General features: G+C 39.3%; 1 protein-coding gene across 12 annotated transcripts in view; it reads right to left on the bottom strand.

The window, feature by feature from the left end:
- Positions 1–9063, bottom strand: part of LOC133577794 (uncharacterized) — a 59638-nt gene extending 50575 nt beyond the window's left edge. For 10 of the 12 annotated variants that reach the window (XM_061931843.2, XM_072912418.1, XM_061931837.2 and 7 more), the window contains exons 1-3: positions 8511–9063; positions 1065–1127; positions 535–585 (exon numbers count right to left, since the gene is read on the bottom strand). In XM_061931843.2, coding sequence (XP_061787827.1) covers positions 535–585; positions 1065–1127; positions 8511–8554 — 158 coding nt within the window. In that variant the 5' untranslated portion in view covers positions 8555–9063. The remainder of the gene's footprint in view (positions 1–534; positions 586–1064; positions 1128–8510) is intronic. The other 2 variants (XM_061931828.2, XM_061931832.2) reach the window with 2 other exon arrangements.
- Positions 9064–18278: the final 9215 nt, after the last annotated feature.

Genomic DNA, 18278 nt, shown 5'->3' with positions numbered 1-18278 from the left:
AAGCGGCCCAAATGAGTTTCCTCCGCCGGGTGGCGGGGCTCTCCCTTAGAGATAGGGTGAGAAGCTCTGTCATCTGGGAGGAGCTCAAAGTAAAGCCGCTGCTCCTCCACATGGAGAGGAGCCAGATGAGGTGGTTCGGGCATCTGGTCAGGATGCCACCCGAACGCCTCCCTAGGGAGGTGTTTAGGGCACGTCCGACCGGTAGGAGGCCGCGGGGAAGACCCAGGACACGTTGGGAAGACTATGTCTTCCGGCTGGCCTGGGAACGCCTCGGGGTCCCACAGGAAGAGCTGGACGAAGTGGCTGGGGAGAGGGAAGTCTGGGCTTCCCTGCTTAGGCTGCTGCCCCCGCGACCCGACCTCGGATAAGCGGAAGAAGATGGATGGATGGATGGATGGAGGCTTACGAGTGAAGCTACACAGGGGTAGGAGGGACGACGGCATCGCCTACACAAGCTACGCGAGGCGAGAGTATACACCAGACTTTAGAGCAATCAGCACTGCAGTGCAAGAAGTTAGTGTGTGAAAGTCTCACCATACTCCAAAGCTCTCATCGTCTTCTTCATCTTCACTCTTCTTTGAACTCCTGACAGGTACACAATAAATGTTAATGTTGTGCTTTTCAACAATTCACCCAAAACCCACCCTGTCCCTCCCCCTCTCATTCCCAAAAGCAATATGACATTTGAAAGTTCTCTGTCTCATTCTCTCTCTCTCTTCTTTTTCCTCTCCTTCTTTCTTTCTGTAGCAGCGTTAACTTTATCCTTTGCAATCGGATATTACTTGGGATCTCAAAATAAATACTTCAAAAAGATCTTATCTTTCTCTGGACAATTCTTTATTTAAAGGAAACATTTCAAAACAATAAAAAAAACTATAAAACTGTGCATGGAATTGTGACTAAAAGTCTTCTGTTCACCAAAACTGCAAACTCCACATAACCAAATGATATTCAGACTGGTTGGATCTGGTTTCTAGTTTATTAAAGTGGTTCTTAAAAAGTGGAACACAATCTCACGAAGGAGCTAAAAAGTTGCTTCCAAAAGAATCGTGTAAGAGTCTTACCTCCTTTTAGTTCTATCAGCACTCAGAGTCCGTTTGTCCTCTTTTTCACGCTTCCTCCCATGGCTGCAAGTTACACAATAAAAATCATCAATTCAGTGATTGCTCCAAAACAACTTGCATGTTGCATTTCTTAACAAAACCAAAGCGGTGGTCGGCAACCTGCGGCTCTTTAGCGTCGCCCTAGTGGCTCCCTGGAGCTTTTTCAAAAATATATATATGTTTTGTTTTGAATATGGTTTCTGTAAGATGACAAACATGACGCAAATCTGCCTAGTTGTTAGAAATCCCACTGTTTGTATTCAACATGCTTCACTGATGAAGCGCTCTTTTGCCCTACTAATTTCAGCTGTCCTTGAACTCACTGTAGTTTGTTTGCATGTACAACTTTCTCCGACGCTGCCACAGAAAGACGTGTTTTATGTCGCTCCTTCTTGGTGTCATTTTGTCCACCAAACATTTTATACTGTGCATGAAGGCACAAAGGTGAACTTTGTTGATGTTATTGACTCGTGTGGAAAGCTAATCAGGCATATTTGGTCAGCGCATGACTGCAAGCTAATCGATGCTAACATGCTATTTACGCTAGCTGTATGTACATATTGCATCATTATGCCTCGTTTGTAGGTATATTTGAGCTCATTTAATTTCCTTTACTTCTGTCCTATTGCAACTTGTTCTCTTTTTATTTCACTTGTTTTCTTTATAAAGTGCTGCGGGGTGGGTCAAAAGTTAGCTGCGGGCCACACTTTAGACACCCCTTCTTTACATCATAAAAAAAGAAGAAGCTATGTTTAAATGTACGCACTTCCGTACTTGTATTACTCTACACACGGTGTACTATCTACCAGAGGTGTGGACTCGAGTCACATGACTTGGACTCGAGTCAGACTCGAGTCATGAATTTGATGACTTTAGACTGGACTTGACAAAATGTAAAAAGACTTGCAACTCGACTTAGACTTTAACATCAATGACTTGTGACTTCACTTGGACTTGAGCCTTTTGACTTGACATGACTTGACATGACTTGCTACTTTCCCCAAAACCCAAAGATGAAAAAGTTATTCGGGAGCGCTCCGTATTTTTCATTGTGTACTTGTCTATCAGCGTTGCGTGTGTCAGCTGGTGTGCTCTCAGTACAACAGCCAATCAAATTAGATATACTTTGTTTTCATCACACAGCATTCATCCAATCAAATTGCAGGAAGAAGACATGTCCAAACCACACGCCAGTGAACAAAAAATGATACCTAAAATAATTTCGTTTGGGTATAAAAATTACGAGGTGGTCAACACAAAACGGTTTGCAGTATGCAACACATGCGGTTCGAAAATTACTGATGGAGAGGCAACAACTTCCAACTTCGTCCGGCATTTGAAGTTGCACAAAGAACGGTAAGTTTTGAATGTAAGATAACGTTTATTGGCTAAGTAACGTGACTTTTATTTGCTAAATCAGTGAGGCTGTAAACTCACTGCTAACGTTATAACGTTATTGCAAACACGGGAATCTGTTGCAGTTCACTACCTTATTCATACTTTTTGTTCAGTGATTTTTTTTAAGCAGGGTTACGTTAGTCAATATATCACACGTAACGTTAGACGGCGGTCAGCAGCACCGCGTATTTTAGCCACCTAAAAAAAAGACAAAAATAGTCAAATAAAGGTCAGTTAAAATGTATACTATATTATGAATATGTGTACCGTTTTAGCTAGCTTTCTGACATACTGTTGGTTGTTTACCTCAATGGTCCCCAACCACCGGGCCACGGCCCGGTACTGGTCCGTGGATCGATTGGTATCGGGCCGCACAAGAAATAATTTTTTTTTTTTTTTAATTAAATCAACATAAAAAACACAAGATACACTTACAAGTAGTGCACCAACCCAAAACAACTCTCTCCCCCCTTTTGTTCTGGACATTGAACATGAAGACTCTTCCTTCACTGTTCCGAGTGGCCATGAGAGTCTTGGCAGTGCCTGCCTCCAGTGCTCCAGTGGAGCGAGTTTTCAGCCATGGTGGCATCATACTACGCCCCCATCGTGCACAAATGACTGACAGACTCTTGGCTAATTTGGTCTTTTGCAAATGCAATGCAGCATAGGGCCCTGACATATAAAAAGTACAACTTTTTTTGTTATGTTCACGTATATGTCATGTTTTTTCAATGTTAACACTTTTGTACAAATAAGTACATTTGCACTTTATTTTTCAATGTGTTTGTTCTGTAAAGGAATGAGCTAATGTTTAAAATGACTGGTTAATAGTGCTATTATAAAGTGCAATGTCAGCACAATTTTCTTTCCTGCAATTTAAAATGCACTTGTTTTAATAAATAAATACAGCGTTTGAAAAGCATACACAATCTGTGTTAATATATTAGTCTGTGGTTAAAAGGACTTGAAAGGACTCGAAACTCAAAATGCAGGACTTGGGACTTGACTTGAGACTTTCCAGTCTTGACTTTGGACTTGACTCGGGGCTTGCCTGTCTTGACTCGGGACTTGACTCGGACTTGAGGGCAAAGACTTGAGACTTACTTGTGACTTGCAAAACAATGACTTGGTCCCACCTCTGCTATCTACACCAGGGGTGTCAAACGTACAGCCCGCTATATCATTTTGCTAAGTGTAAAAATGAGCCGAAATTTTTGAATGAAAGAAACTGCTGTTCTAAATGTGCCCACTAGATGTCGCAATATCAATTATTTGTATCTTTTTAGATTATGCTACATATGTAAAAAAAAAAACATAAATACACCACATGATGTTAGTGCACCAGTTGAGGAAAATGAGCAAACGACATAAATAACATCCTGTAATTTGATTTTGACATTATTTTTTTTTATCTTGATAGATAGAAAATGAACACCAATGAGTTGACTGATGAACATTATCACATAATCTATTCAGAAAGTATAAGTAACGACAAATACAGATAGAATACTATCAACCGCAACATGTGAGTGTAAAAAAACAACAACAACATTATGATTTGTACATTTTCTGAACTCAAACTTATAATAAATGATTCCCCCCTACACAATATCCTACCCCAATACCCTACTGTGCAATATTACCCTTCGAGTGCAATACGTCCGACACTGATTGTCATCACTTTATTACTCCAGTACTCTTGTTTTGTTCTGTATATTGCATACCTGCCAACTTTTGAAATCAGAAAAACCTAGTAGCCAGGGTCCAGGGGCCCGCAGGCCCCGGTAGGTCCAGGACAAAGTCCTGGTGGGGGGGTTCAGGCTTCGCCCCGCCGACGCAAAATGATTATTAGCATTCAGACAGGTTAAAATGTTGCTAAAACCATCACTTTTCTATCAGTCACAGTGACTTTTCAAAACAAAAATATTACAGCAAAAATCATATGGGTTGATTGACATGTTTATTCTGTAAGCTAACTTCAATAGTTTGAAATTATTTTGACAGTTAATGCCAGTTATCCTGTCAACCTTTCACAAGACTTCAATTTGTTCATTGAAACACGCCGGATTGTAGTCAGCTGGAGGCGTGTCTTAATGAAATTAAACATCAACATTAATTGTATTTTTATTTGTATTTTTTCTGTCTCCTTATTACATCCAGCCATAGAATTATACCGGTACATTAAAATAAACATATTTGAAATAATTCATTTTAAATTATCATAATAATTCATTTAAAATGACCATATTTAATTATTAAAATAATTGTTTGTTTATCAAAAACTTTAGCATTTTATTTATTACATTTTGAAGCTCTTAGAAGCCAAGTTATGTTATATTCATGTTATATTTATGCAAGTTTGAAGTATCAATGATCTAAACCCAGTTTTGTTTGCATTTTTTCAGGATGTAGATATATACAGGTAAAAGCCAGTAAATTAGAATATTTTGAAAAACTTGATTTATTTCAGTAATTGCATTCAAAAGGTGTAACTTGTACATTATATTTATTCATTGCACACAGACTGATGCATTCAAATGTTTATTTCATTTAATTTTGATGATTTGAAGTGGCAACAAATGAAAATCCAAAATTCCGTGTGTCACAAAATTAGAATATTACTTAAGGCTAATACAAAAAAGGGATTTTTTAGAAATGTTGGCCAACTGAAAAGTATGAAAATGAAAAATATGAGCATGTACAATACTCAATACTTGGTTGGAGCTCCTTTTGCCTCAATTACTGCGTTAATGCTGCGTGGCATGGAGTCCATGAGTTTCTGGCACTGCTCAGGTGTTATGAGAGCCCAGGTTGCTCTGATAGTGGCCTTCAACTCTTCTGCGTTTTTGGGTCTGGCATTCTGCATCTTCCTTTTCACAATACCCCACAGATTTTCTATGGGGCTAAGGTCAGGGGAGTTGGCGGGCCAATTTAGAACAGAAATACCATGGTCCGTAAACCAGGCACGGGTAGATTTTGCGCTGTGTGCAGGCGCCAAGTCCTGTTGGAACTTGAAATCTCCATCTCCATAGAGCAGGTCAGCAGCAGGAAGCATGAAGTGCTCTAAAACTTGCTGGTAGACGGCTGCGTTGACCCTGGATCTCAGGAAACAGAGTGGACCGACACCAGCAGATGACATGGCACCCCAAACCATCACCCAACCATGCAATTTTGCATTTCCTTTGGAAATCGAGGTCCCAGAGTCTGGAGGAAGACAGGAGAGGCACAGGATCCACGTTGCCTGAAGTCTAGTGTAAAGTTTCCACCATCAGTGATGGTTTGGGGTGCCATGTCATCTGCTGGTGTCGGTCCACTCTGTTTCCTGAACAACAATGGATGTCCGCTAACTTCTTGCAACTCAACACTAAGAAAACGGAAATGCTGATTATCGGTCCTGCTAAACACCGACATTTATTTGATAATACCACCTTAACATTTGACAACCAAACAATTACACAAAGCGACTCAGTAAAGAATCTGGGTATTATCTTCCACCCAACTCTCTCCTTTGAGTCACACATTAAGAGTGTTACTAAAACGGCCTTCTTTCATCTCCGTAATATCGCTAAAATTCGTTCCATTTTGTCCACTAGCGACGCTGAGATCATTATTCATGCGTTCGTTACGTCTCGTCTCGATTACTGTAACGTATTATTTTCGGGTCTCCCTATGTCTAGCATTAAAAGATTACAGTTGGTACAAAATGCGGCTGCTAGACTTTTGACAAGAACAAGAAAGTTTGATCATATTACGCCTATACTGTATATACCTTTATATACATATATACATATATATATACATATACTGGCTCACCTGCACTGGCTTCCTGTGCACTTAAGATGCGACTTTAAGGTTTTACTACTTACGTATAAAATACTACACGGTCTAGCTCCAGCCTATCTTACCGATTGTATTGTACCATATGTCCCGGCAAGAAATCTGCGTTCAAAGAACTCCGGCTTATTAGTGATTCCCAGAGCCCAAAAAAAGTCTGCGGGCTGTAGAGCGTTTTCTATTCGGGCTCCAGCACTATGGAATGCCCTCCCGGTAACAGTTAGAGATGCTACCTCAGTAGAAACATTTAAGTCCCATCTCAAAACTCATTTGTATACTCTAGCCTTTGAATAGCCCCCCTTTTTTAGACCAGTTGATCTGCCGTTTCTTTTCTTTTCTCCTCTGCTCCCCCCTATCCCTTGTGGAGGGGAAGACACACAGATCCGGTGGCCATGGATGGGGTGCTGGCTGTCCGGGGTCGGGACCCGGGGTGGACCGCTCGCCTGTATATTGGTTGGGAACATCTCTGCGCTGCTGACCCGTCTCCGTTCGGGATGGTTTCCTGCTGACCCCACTGTGGACTGGACTCTTACTGTTATGCTGGATCCACTATGGACTGGACTCTCACAATATTATGTTAGACCCACTCGACATCCATTGCATTCGGTCTCCCTAGAGGGGGGGGGGTTACCCACATATGCGGTCCTCTCCAAGGTTTCTCATAGTCATTCACATCGACGTCCCACTGGGGTGAGTTTTTCCTTGCCCTTATGTGGGCTATACCGAGGATGTCGTTGTGGCTTGTGCAGCCCTTTGAGACACTTGTGATTTAGGGCTATATAAATAAACATTGATTGATTGATAAACAGTATAAACACTTTTTACAGTAAACAAATGGTAAAACAGTACTAAACAATTCCATTAAAAAAAAAATTGGTGTCATTATTAACTTTCTGTCCAAGCTTGTATAATCTACTGCCTTGTTCAATTGTAAAAAATATTCTGTGCCTAAAATTCACATTTCTATCACAATTATCATACTGTAAACATGGTAAGCTAACTTCATTAAAATTAATAGTCCTGTCAATAGCATGGAATTACAATTCAAATGTCGTTTTTTTGTAAGCCTTTCAAAAGAATTCAAAATATGAAAAATGAATGAAAATTCATTGAAGCCATCAGACACTTGAAAAGTGGCACATCACATCTCTAATGTAATCATTTGAACTTTTCAACAGAAATAGCACTGCAAAAATATTAAGGACATACTTCTGTATTTTGGTAGTTATGCTGTCAACATTTAACAAGATTTCTTCAACTTGGGACTTGAAAGCATAAATAGTATAAACACTTTTAACAGTATAACAGTAACTAAACAATTCCAATAGATAACATTGGTGTCATTACCTTTTTGTGGCTAAAATCCAAATTTAGCAACGGCATTAGACTTGTGTTCTTTTGTCCCGACGTGGTCTTTTACATCGCTAATTCCTCCGTGTCCGATCGAAAAATCTTGTCTGCACAAGGTGCAATTCGCGTAGTTTTCACCCTTTTTTGGAACGGATAATTATTCCCGGATAGGCTTTGGAATATTCTTCACGGAATGACTGCAGTTTTCTTTTCGGTTTAAGACTCGTTTGCCATTTTTCTCCGGCTGATTCCATGATCGTTCGCTCGTTTGGAAACAATGGGCAACAGGTGCCTCGTGCTTGGCAGCGGTGCTATAAATAGCCTCGCGCATTTAAAAAAAAACGTATTTTTTATCACTGCAACCGTAACCCGGAATAGGTTGATGAAAACCGTACTAATTACGGGAAAACCGGAGTAGTTGGCAGGTATGATATTGTACAGTTTTTGTATATTGTACAGGATTGCTTATTGTTTTTATTGGATAGTAGTCTGTTTATTTCATTTCTTATTTTTTACCTTTATTACTTATGGTTTTTTTTTAAATTCCATATTTGTTTCCACTACCGCACCTTAAATTGGGAGTCCTTAATCTTGTTATATGCAAATATAATGACAATAAAGTCCATTCTATTCTATTTTCAGGATGTGCTTGTTCTATTTCTAAACAAAGGGAGCCATCGGAAGTTGTCTTTATTTTTAAGTTATCGTGCAGTGATTTTACCAGTCCGGCCCACTTGGGAGTAGATTTTTCTGCATGTGGCCCCCCATCTAAAATGAGTTTGACACCCCTGATCAAAACTACATTTGGACATTTTGTACACTTACCTTGGATGACGACCACAATGATGACTTTGCCTCCTTTTTTCCATTTTGAAGCATGTGAATGGCGACCACTCGATGGTTGAATCACCTTTCTCGGCTTGTGGACGGCAACATCCGGGTACTGGCGGCCCACTTCGCGCCAGGCATACTAAAATTAAGTAAGATACTTACTACACTAGCGACATACTTACTGTATGTGGTAAGTCATATCCTTACCGAGACATTTATTATATGTACAAAGTAAAATACTAATAGCACGCACTAGAAACCGCCGAGACTCAACCACACGTGACGTGCTGACGCCATGACGTCATTTCACGACGCCTTTCAAAAGGCGTATGTGCGTGTCAAGTGCGTTGTGACAAACACACAGGGCCCGCTCTAAGATCAAAATTAACAAGAACTAAGTGTGTACAAACACGGTGGAATAACCGAGAAACTGTCTTTATCAGAAGGAACAAAACAAACGGCCGCCATTAGCGTTGCGAGTTGCCGCCTTTACTTCTACACATGCGCAGTAGAGCCATCCTTTCCAGCATTAAGAGCACGTACAGATTCCAACAACTACCAGCTGTCACTATGGCAACGTAAATAAATAAAATTCAGATTGGGACACGCCCTCCGCGCGTAAAGTAGGCAAATGTGTCGTAAATGAAGGCGGGCTCATTACTAATGAGGCGGACTTTGCCTCTTTTGTAAGTTGTATGCAAATTATGGCACCGGAAGTTGCACCACAAAATGAATGAAAAATATAACACTTTAAATTTGAAAATGTTTTGTCACGTGAATGTGTGTTGTCATGGTGATGGTGAACAGCGTCTTAATTCTCCTTTTAATTTTCCTGAGGGAACTCTCCTGAAGGAATCCTTTACCATGAATTGATTTAAGTGGACTCCGACTTCATACTTGCCAACCTTGAGACCTCCGATTTCGGGAGGTGGTGGGTGGGGGCGTGGTCGGGGGTGGGGCGGGGGGCGTGGTTGGGGGCGTGGTTAAGATATATATACATATAAGAAATACTTGACTTTCAGTGAATTCTAGCTATATATATATATGTATTTTATTACATTATATATATATATATATATATATATATATAACCAACAAAGGCTGTAACTGTCGAAAGAAACCTGATTGCCCTCTCAACGGGGGGTGCTTACAAACATCAGTTGTCTACCAATCTAAGGTAATACGCAAGGACATTAACACATCCGACACATATGTAGGATTAACCGAGGGAGAATTCAAAACCAGATGGAACAATCACAAGGCTTCTTTCAGGAACAAAAACCTGCGAAATACCACAGAACTCAGCAAACACATTTGGGACCTCAAAGACAATAATGTTGAATATTCAATAACATGGCAAATTCTTGCATCCAGCACACCTTACAATAGTGGTAATAAAAGATGCAACCTATGCTTGAAAGAGAAACTGTTTATTATTTACCGTCCAGACCTGTCATCCCTCAACAAGCGCAGCGAAATTGTAACAGCATGCCGCCATAGACGGAAACACCTCCTAGGTAACACATGAGCCAATCACCACGCCCCTAGGCCAGCCTGTACCCACCCACTCTGTGCCCTATATAAACCATGGTATGCGAATGCTCCCATTAAAATCTCCTGATGATTGAGGGTACCCCCCCTCATGAAACAGGCCTGTAGAGATGAAATAGTCTTGTGATTTTTTTTCCCACACATACATATATTGCGCTCTACTACGGTATCGAGCACTATTTTTTGGATAACCTTATTAAGACATATATATATATATATATATATATATATATATATATATATATATATATATATATATATATATACATACATAAATAAAATAAATACTTGAATTTCAGTGTTCATTTATTTACACATATACACACACATAACACTCATCTACTCATTGTTGAGTTAAGGGTTGAATTGTCCATCCTTGTTCTATTCTCTGTCACTATTTCAGAACACACACATTATACAAATATACATTATAAAATCAATAAGAAAACGGGAGCTCCAATTTGGGAGTCTGAATTAGGATCAGAAGTTCCTATATAAACATTGCGCACTCACGTCGCCTTTTTGTATTGATTACTGCAGCTGTGCACTGGATTCATTCACAAATACAAACTACAACTCACAAACACTTTAGAGTTAGGCTCCACCATCAGAATGTGTACTTAAACTTATAAAGATCACATGGATATTATTCAGTGAGTTGATTCACCAAAACTAACCTGTTATACAGGAGGAAAAAGCACACAGGACGTTTCAATTGTCCACAGACTGGTCGCTCTCATCAGAATGACAAGACACTTCCGGTCTGCAGGTGATAGCATTCAATTGGGAAGAAATGCCCTACTGCCCCCTACTGACCAATGTGAATACTGATAAATGTGTAATGACAGCTCCAAAAACGAATTCAAACCACAAAATAAAATAAATAAATCAACACAAAAATGTGACACATTATGGGTGGGTCACATATGCATGTACAGTAGATGGCAGTATTGTCCTGTTTAAAAGTGTCACAACATTGCTGTTTACGGCAGATGAACTGCTTTACGGTAGACGAAAACTTGACTGCTGTTGTTGTGTGTTGTTACCGCGCTTGGAGGACGTTAATGAAACTGCCTAACAATAAAAACACATAAGAAACCAAGAACTCGCCCTCCATCATTAGCTGTTTATATTGTGGGAAAGCGGACGTGTGAACAGGCTGTCAACACGTCACTCAGGTCCGCATGGAGCTGGAGGGGGCGTGGCCTCCAGCTCCGCCTGAATTTCGGGAGATTTTCGGGAGAAAATTTGTCCCGGGAGGTTTTCGGGAGAGGCGCTGAATTTCGGGAGTCTCCCGGAAAATCCGGGAGGGTTGGCAAGTATGCCCGACTTAAACAAGTGTGAAAAACTTATTTGGGTGTTACCATTTAGTGGTCAATTGTACGGAATATGTACTGTACTGTGCAATCAACTAATAAAAGTTTCAATCAATCAATCAATCAATCAAAATCAATAAAGTACTATCTATCTAATCCTGGCTGGTTGTGAATAATATAGATGTGTGTGTGTGTGTGTGTGTGTGTGTGTGTGTGTGTGTGTGTGTGTGTGTGTGTGTGTTGTGGGGGGGGGGGGGGTGCTTGCGAGGAACAGTGTGTTTGATAGTAAATTTCGAAAAAATCAATTAATTGTTACCCTCGAGATTATTTGCATATTTTTCCTTAAATTTAGTCCAGTTAACTGTTAAGTGCAACCCGCCTCTTATTTTGGTCGTTTTTCCTGTTTTGTTTGTGTGTTCCTGCAAGCAGCTTCATTCCCGCCTCAGAGCGTCTTCTCCCGGCAGCTATTTTCATTTTGTAATTATGACTATTTTGTGGACGCTTCTCCTGCTACACCTTTTCACCCGTAAGTCTTTGCTGCTCTCCAGCATTCGTTCTGCGTAGCCTTTCCTAGCCTTTTGTTCATTGGAGCCATTAAATACTTTTTGACCTGCACGTTGCCTCCTCCCAGGGCCGGCCCGTGGCATAGGCCGTATAGGCAAATGCTAAGGGCGCCGTCCATCAGGGGGCGCCACGCCAGTGCCACAAATGTTGGAGAAAAAAAAAGAGAAAAAAAAGTTGGTACTATTATTTCTAAATACAAAAAATAATCCCACGTTAATTAAAATGCAAAGTAAAGCCTATTTAATAGAAATATTATTTGTTACAACATTACGCCCCCCCCCCCCCCCCCCCCCCTCCCTTCCCGTATCATGACTCTTTTTGGACGTCACCACATCAAAAAATCAACACGAGATGTCAAAACGGCCAAAACTGTCAGGTGCCCAGGGAAGAAAAAAGAGAAAAGAAGAGGAGGAGAAACGAGAAAAGACAGAGGTAGCAGGTAGGTGAGCCGAACATGAAATTATTTGTCTGTTACAGAATGTGATAGTAACCCGGCTTTTTAGCATTAAGCTAATGTCACATGATTCGGCAATTGCTAATCAATAAATAGCTAGTTCTGTTTTAACGTCGGGTTAATATTGTGGAGGGGGCTAAATTGTTATGGAAAATAATAATGTAACGTTAGGTAATTACAGTACTCCCACCTTACATTCCTCAGGGACATTTGTATTAGATCTTTTAAGCAGGTGTTTTTTGTTTACATTGTTATTGCCTTCTGGTTAGCTAATGTTTGCCCTGCAGGTAATAGTCACTTTTCCACCCCTTTATATATTAGGTATAGTTGTAAGTAAAAAAAAAAAAAGGTCAAAGACAAAGCTATTCAGTTTCTTGTGAGTATATACACTTCACTGCCGATGTGGGGGGGCGCCACCTAAAATCTTGCCTATGGCGCCAGATTGGTTAGGGCCGGGCCTGCCTCCTCCGTTATCTGCATATTGGGCACACGCCAAATTATCGCCAACATGCGACCCGAGCGTCACACTAATGATTCGATTCCAATCCCTAGGGAGATGATTCGATCCAACACGATTCCCGACTCAAACCGATTCTTGCAATGTGTTATTTGGTACTATAATTATAACATTTTTTACAAACCTCGTTTCCATATGAGTTGGGAAATGGTGTTAGATGTAAATATAAACGGAATACAATGATTTGCAAATCATTTTCAAGCCATATTCAGTTGAATATGCTACAAAGACAACATATTTGATGTTCAAACTCATAAACTTTTTTCTTTTTGCAATTAATCATTAACTTTAGAATTTGATGGCAGCAACACGTGACAAAGGTGGCAATAAATACTGATAAAGTTGAGGAATGCTCATCAAACACTTATTTGGAACATCCCACAGGTGTGCAGGCTAATTGGGAACAGGTGGGTGCCATGATTGGGTATAAAAGTAGATTCCATGAAATGCTCAGTCATTCACAAACAAGGATGGGGCGAGGGTCACCACTTTGTCAACAAATGCCTGAGCAAATTGTTGAACAGTTTAAGAAAAACCTTTCTCAACCAGCTATTGCAAGGAATTTAGGGATTTCACCATCTACGCTCCGTAATATCATCAAAGGGTTCAGAGAATCTGGAGAAATCACTGCACGTAAGCAGCTAAGCCCGTGACCTTCCATCCCTCAGGCTGTACTGCATCAACAAGCGACATCAGTGTGTAAAGGATATCACCACATGGGCTCAGGAACACTTCAGAAACCCACTGTCAGTAACTACAGTTGGTCGCTACATCTGTAAGTGCAAGTTAAAACTCTCCTATGCAAGGCGAAAACCGTTTATCAACAACACCCAGAAACGCCGTCGGCTTCGCTGGGCCTGAGCTCATCTAAGATGGACTGATACAAAGTGGAAAAGTGTTCTGTGGTCTGACGAGTCCACACTTCAAATTGTTTTTGGAAACTGCGGACGTCGTGTCCTCCGGACCAAAGAGGAAAAGAACAATCCGGATTGTTATAGGCGCAAAGTGGGAAAAGCCAGCATGTGTGATGGTATGGGGGTGTATTAGTGGCCAAGACATGGGTAACTTACACATCTGTGAAGGCACCATTAATGCTGAAAGGTACATACAGGTTTTGGAGCAACATATGTTGCCATCCAAGCAACGTTACCATGGACGCCCCTGCTTATTTCAGCAAGACAATGCCAAGTCATGTGTTACATCAACGTGGCTTCATAGTAAAAGAGTGCGGGTACTAGACTGGCCTGCCTGTAGTCCAGACCTGTCTCCCATTGAAAATGTGTGGTGCATTATGAAGCCTAAAATAGCACAACGGAGACCCCCGGACTGTTGAACAACTTAAGCTGTACATCAAGCAAGAATGGCAAAGAATTCCACCTGAGAAGCTTCAAAAATGTGTCTCCTCAGTTCCCAAACCTTTACTGAGTGTTGTTAAAAGGAAAGGCCATGTAACACAGTGGTGAACATGCCCTTTCCCAACTACTTTGGTACGGGTTGCAGCCATGAAGTTCTAAGTTAATTATTATTTGCAAAAAAAAAATTAAGTTTATGAGTTTGAACATCAAATATGTTGTCTTTGTAGCATATTCAACTGAATATGGCTTGAAAAGGATTTGCAAATCATTGTATTCCGTTTATATTTACATTTAACACAATTTCCCAACTCATATGGAAACAGGGTTTGTAGAAACAGGTTACAGGTTATAAAAGATTATTTTGGTGGCAAGGAGATGGCCTAAAAACATGTTTTTAAAAGTAGATTATTATTGAAAACTAAAATATATTTACAGTGGCAATAAAAAAAAATGTTTCCACATAAAATGACGTGGAGGGTCACATAAAATGATTGTGAAGGACACATAAAATGATGTGGAGGGTCACATAAAATGATTTTGAAGGTCACATAAAATGATGTGGCGGGTCACATAAAATGATTGTGAAGGACACATAAAATTATGTGGAGGGTCACATAAAATGATTGTGAAGGACACATAAAATGACGTGGAGGGTCACATAAAATGATTTTGAAGGTCACATAAAATGATGTGGCGGGTCACATGAAATGATTTTGAAGGTCACATAAAATGAAGTGGAGGGTCACATAAAATGATTTTGAAGGACACATAAAATGATGTGGAGGGTCACATAAAATGATTTTGAAGGACACATAAAATGATGTGGAGGGTCACATGAAATGATTTTGAAGGTCACATAAAATGAAGTGGAGGTCACATGAAATTATTTTGAGGGTCACATAAAATGATTTTGAAGGACACATAAAATGATTTTGAAGGACACATAAAATGACGTGGAGGGTCACATAAAATGATTTTGAAGGTCACATAAAATGATGTGGCGGGTCACATGAAATTATTTTGAAGGTCACATAAAATGAAGTGGAGGGTCACATAAAATGATTCTGAAGGTCACATAAAATGATGTGGCGGGTCACATGAAATGATTTTGAAGGTCACATAAAATGAAGTGGAGGGTCACATAAAATGATTTTGAAGGACACATAAAATGAAGTGGAGGGTCACATAAAATGATTTTGAAGGTCACATAAAATGAAGTGGAAGGTCACATAAAATGATTTTGAAGGTCACATAAAATGATGTTGAGGGTCACATAAAATAATTTTGAAGGTCACATAAAATGAAGTGGAGGGTCACATAAAATGATTTTGAAGGTCACATAAAATGATGTGGCGGGTCACATGAAATGATTTTGAAGGTCACATAAAATGAAGTGGAGGGTCACATAAAATGATTTTGAAGGACACATAAAATGATGTGGAGGGTCACATAAAATGATTTTGAAGGACACATAAAATGATGTGGAGGGTCACATAAAATGATTTTGAAGGACACATAAAATGAAGTGGAGGTCACATGAAATTATTTTGAGGGTCACATAAAATGATTTTGAAGGACACATAAAATGATTTTGAAGGACACATAAAATGACGTGGAGGGTCACATAAAATGATTTTGAAGGTCACATAAAATGATGTGGCGGGTCACATGAAGTGATTTTGAAGGTCACATAAAATGAAGTGGAGGGTCACATAAAATGATTCTGAAGGTCACATAAAATGATGTGGCGGGTCACATGAAATGATTTTGAAGGTCACATAAAATGAAGTGGAGGGTCACATAAAATGAAGTGAAGGGTCACATAAAATAATTTTTAAGGTCACATAAAATGATGTGGCGGGTCACATGAAATGATTTTGAAGGTCACATGAAATGAAGTGGAGGGTCACATAAAATGATTGTGAAGGTTACATAAAATGATTGTGAAGGACACATAAAATGATTGTGAAGGACACATAAAATGATGTGGAGGGTCATATAAAATGATTTTGAAGGTCACATAAAATGGAGTGGAGGTCACATTAAATGATTTTGAGGGTCACATAAAATGATTTTGAAGGTCACATAAAATGAAGTGGAGGGTCACATAAAATGATTGTGAAGGTTACATAAAATGATTGTGAAGGACACATAAAATGATTGTGAAGGACACATAAAATGATGTGGAGGGTCATATAAAATGATTTTGAAGGTCACATAAAATGAAGTGGAGGTCACATTAAATGATTTTGAGGGTCACATAAAATGATTTTGAAGGTCACATAAAATGATTTTGAAGGTCACATAAAATGAAGTGGAGGGTCACATAAAATGATTTTGAAGGTCACATAAAATGATGTGGCAGGTCACATGAAATGATTTTGAAGGTCACATAAAATGAAGTGGAGGGTCACATAAAATGATTTTGAAGGTCACATAAAATGATGTGGCGGGTCACATGAAATGATTTTGAAGGTCACATAAAATGAAGTGGAGGGTCACATAAAATGATTTTGAAGGACACATAAAATGAAGTGGAGGGTCACATAAAATGATTTTGAAGGACACATAAAATGATGTGGAGGGTCACATAAAATGATTTTGAAGGACACATAAAATGATGTGGAGGGTCACATGAAATGATTTTGAAGGTCACATAAAATGAAGTGGAGGTCACATGAAATTATTTTGAGGGTCACATAAAATGATTTTGAAGGACACATAAAATGATTTTGAAGGACACATAAAATGACGTGGAGGGTCACATAAAATGATTTTGAAGGTCACATAAAATGATGTGGCGGGTCACATGAAATGATTTTGAAGGTCACATAAAATGAAGTGGAGGGTCACATAAAATGATTCTGAAGGTCACATAAAATGATGTGGCGGGTCACATGAAATGATTTTGAAGGTCACATAAAATGAAGTGGAGGGTCACATAAAATGATTTTGAAGGACACATAAAATGAAGTGGAGGGTCACATAAAATGATTTTGAAGGTCACATAAAATGAAGTGGAAGGTCACATAAAATGATTTTGAAGGTCACATAAAATGATGTTGAGGGTCACATAAAATAATTTTGAAGGTCACATAAAATGAAGTGGAGGGTCACATAAAATGATTTTGAAGGTCACATAAAATGATGTGGCGGGTCACATGAAATGATTTTGAAGGTCACATAAAATGAAGTGGAGGGTCACATAAAATGATTTTGAAGGACACATAAAATGATGTGGAGGGTCACATAAAATGATTTTGAAGGACACATAAAATGATGTGGAGGGTCACATAAAATGATTTTGAAGGACACATAAAATGAAGTGGAGGTCACATGAAATTATTTTGAGGGTCACATAAAATGATTTTGAAGGACACATAAAATGATTTTGAAGGACACATAAAATGACGTGGAGGGTCACATAAAATGATTTTGAAGGTCACATAAAATGATGTGGCGGGTCACATGAAGTGATTTTGAAGGTCACATAAAATGAAGTGGAGGGTCACATAAAATGATTCTGAAGGTCACATAAAATGATGTGGCGGGTCACATAAAATGAAGTGAAGGGTCACATAAAATGAAGTGGAGGGTCACATAAAATGAAGTGAAGGGTCACATAAAATAATTTTTAAGGTCACATAAAATGATGTGGCGGGTCACATGAAATGATTTTGAAGGTCACATGAAATGAAGTGGAGGGTCACATAAAATGATTTTGAAGGTCACATAAAATGATTTTGAAGGTCACATAAAATGAAGTGGAGGGTCACATAAAATGATTGTGAAGGTTACATAAAATGATTGTGAAGGACACATAAAATGATTGTGAAGGACACATAAAATGATGTGGAGGGTCATATAAAATGATTTTGAAGGTCACATAAAATGAAGTGGAGGTCACATTAAATGATTTTGAGGGTCACATAAAATGATTTTGAAGGTCACATAAAATGATTTTGAAGGTCACATAAAATGAAGTGGAGGGTCACATAAAATGAT

Source organism: Nerophis lumbriciformis, linkage group LG03 (assembly GCF_033978685.3).
Source record: "Nerophis lumbriciformis linkage group LG03, RoL_Nlum_v2.1, whole genome shotgun sequence".
Taxonomy (NCBI): domain Eukaryota; kingdom Metazoa; phylum Chordata; class Actinopteri; order Syngnathiformes; family Syngnathidae; genus Nerophis; species Nerophis lumbriciformis.
Note: the sequence above shows the minus strand (reverse complement) of the source record. Positions and strands in the feature narration are given on the sequence as shown.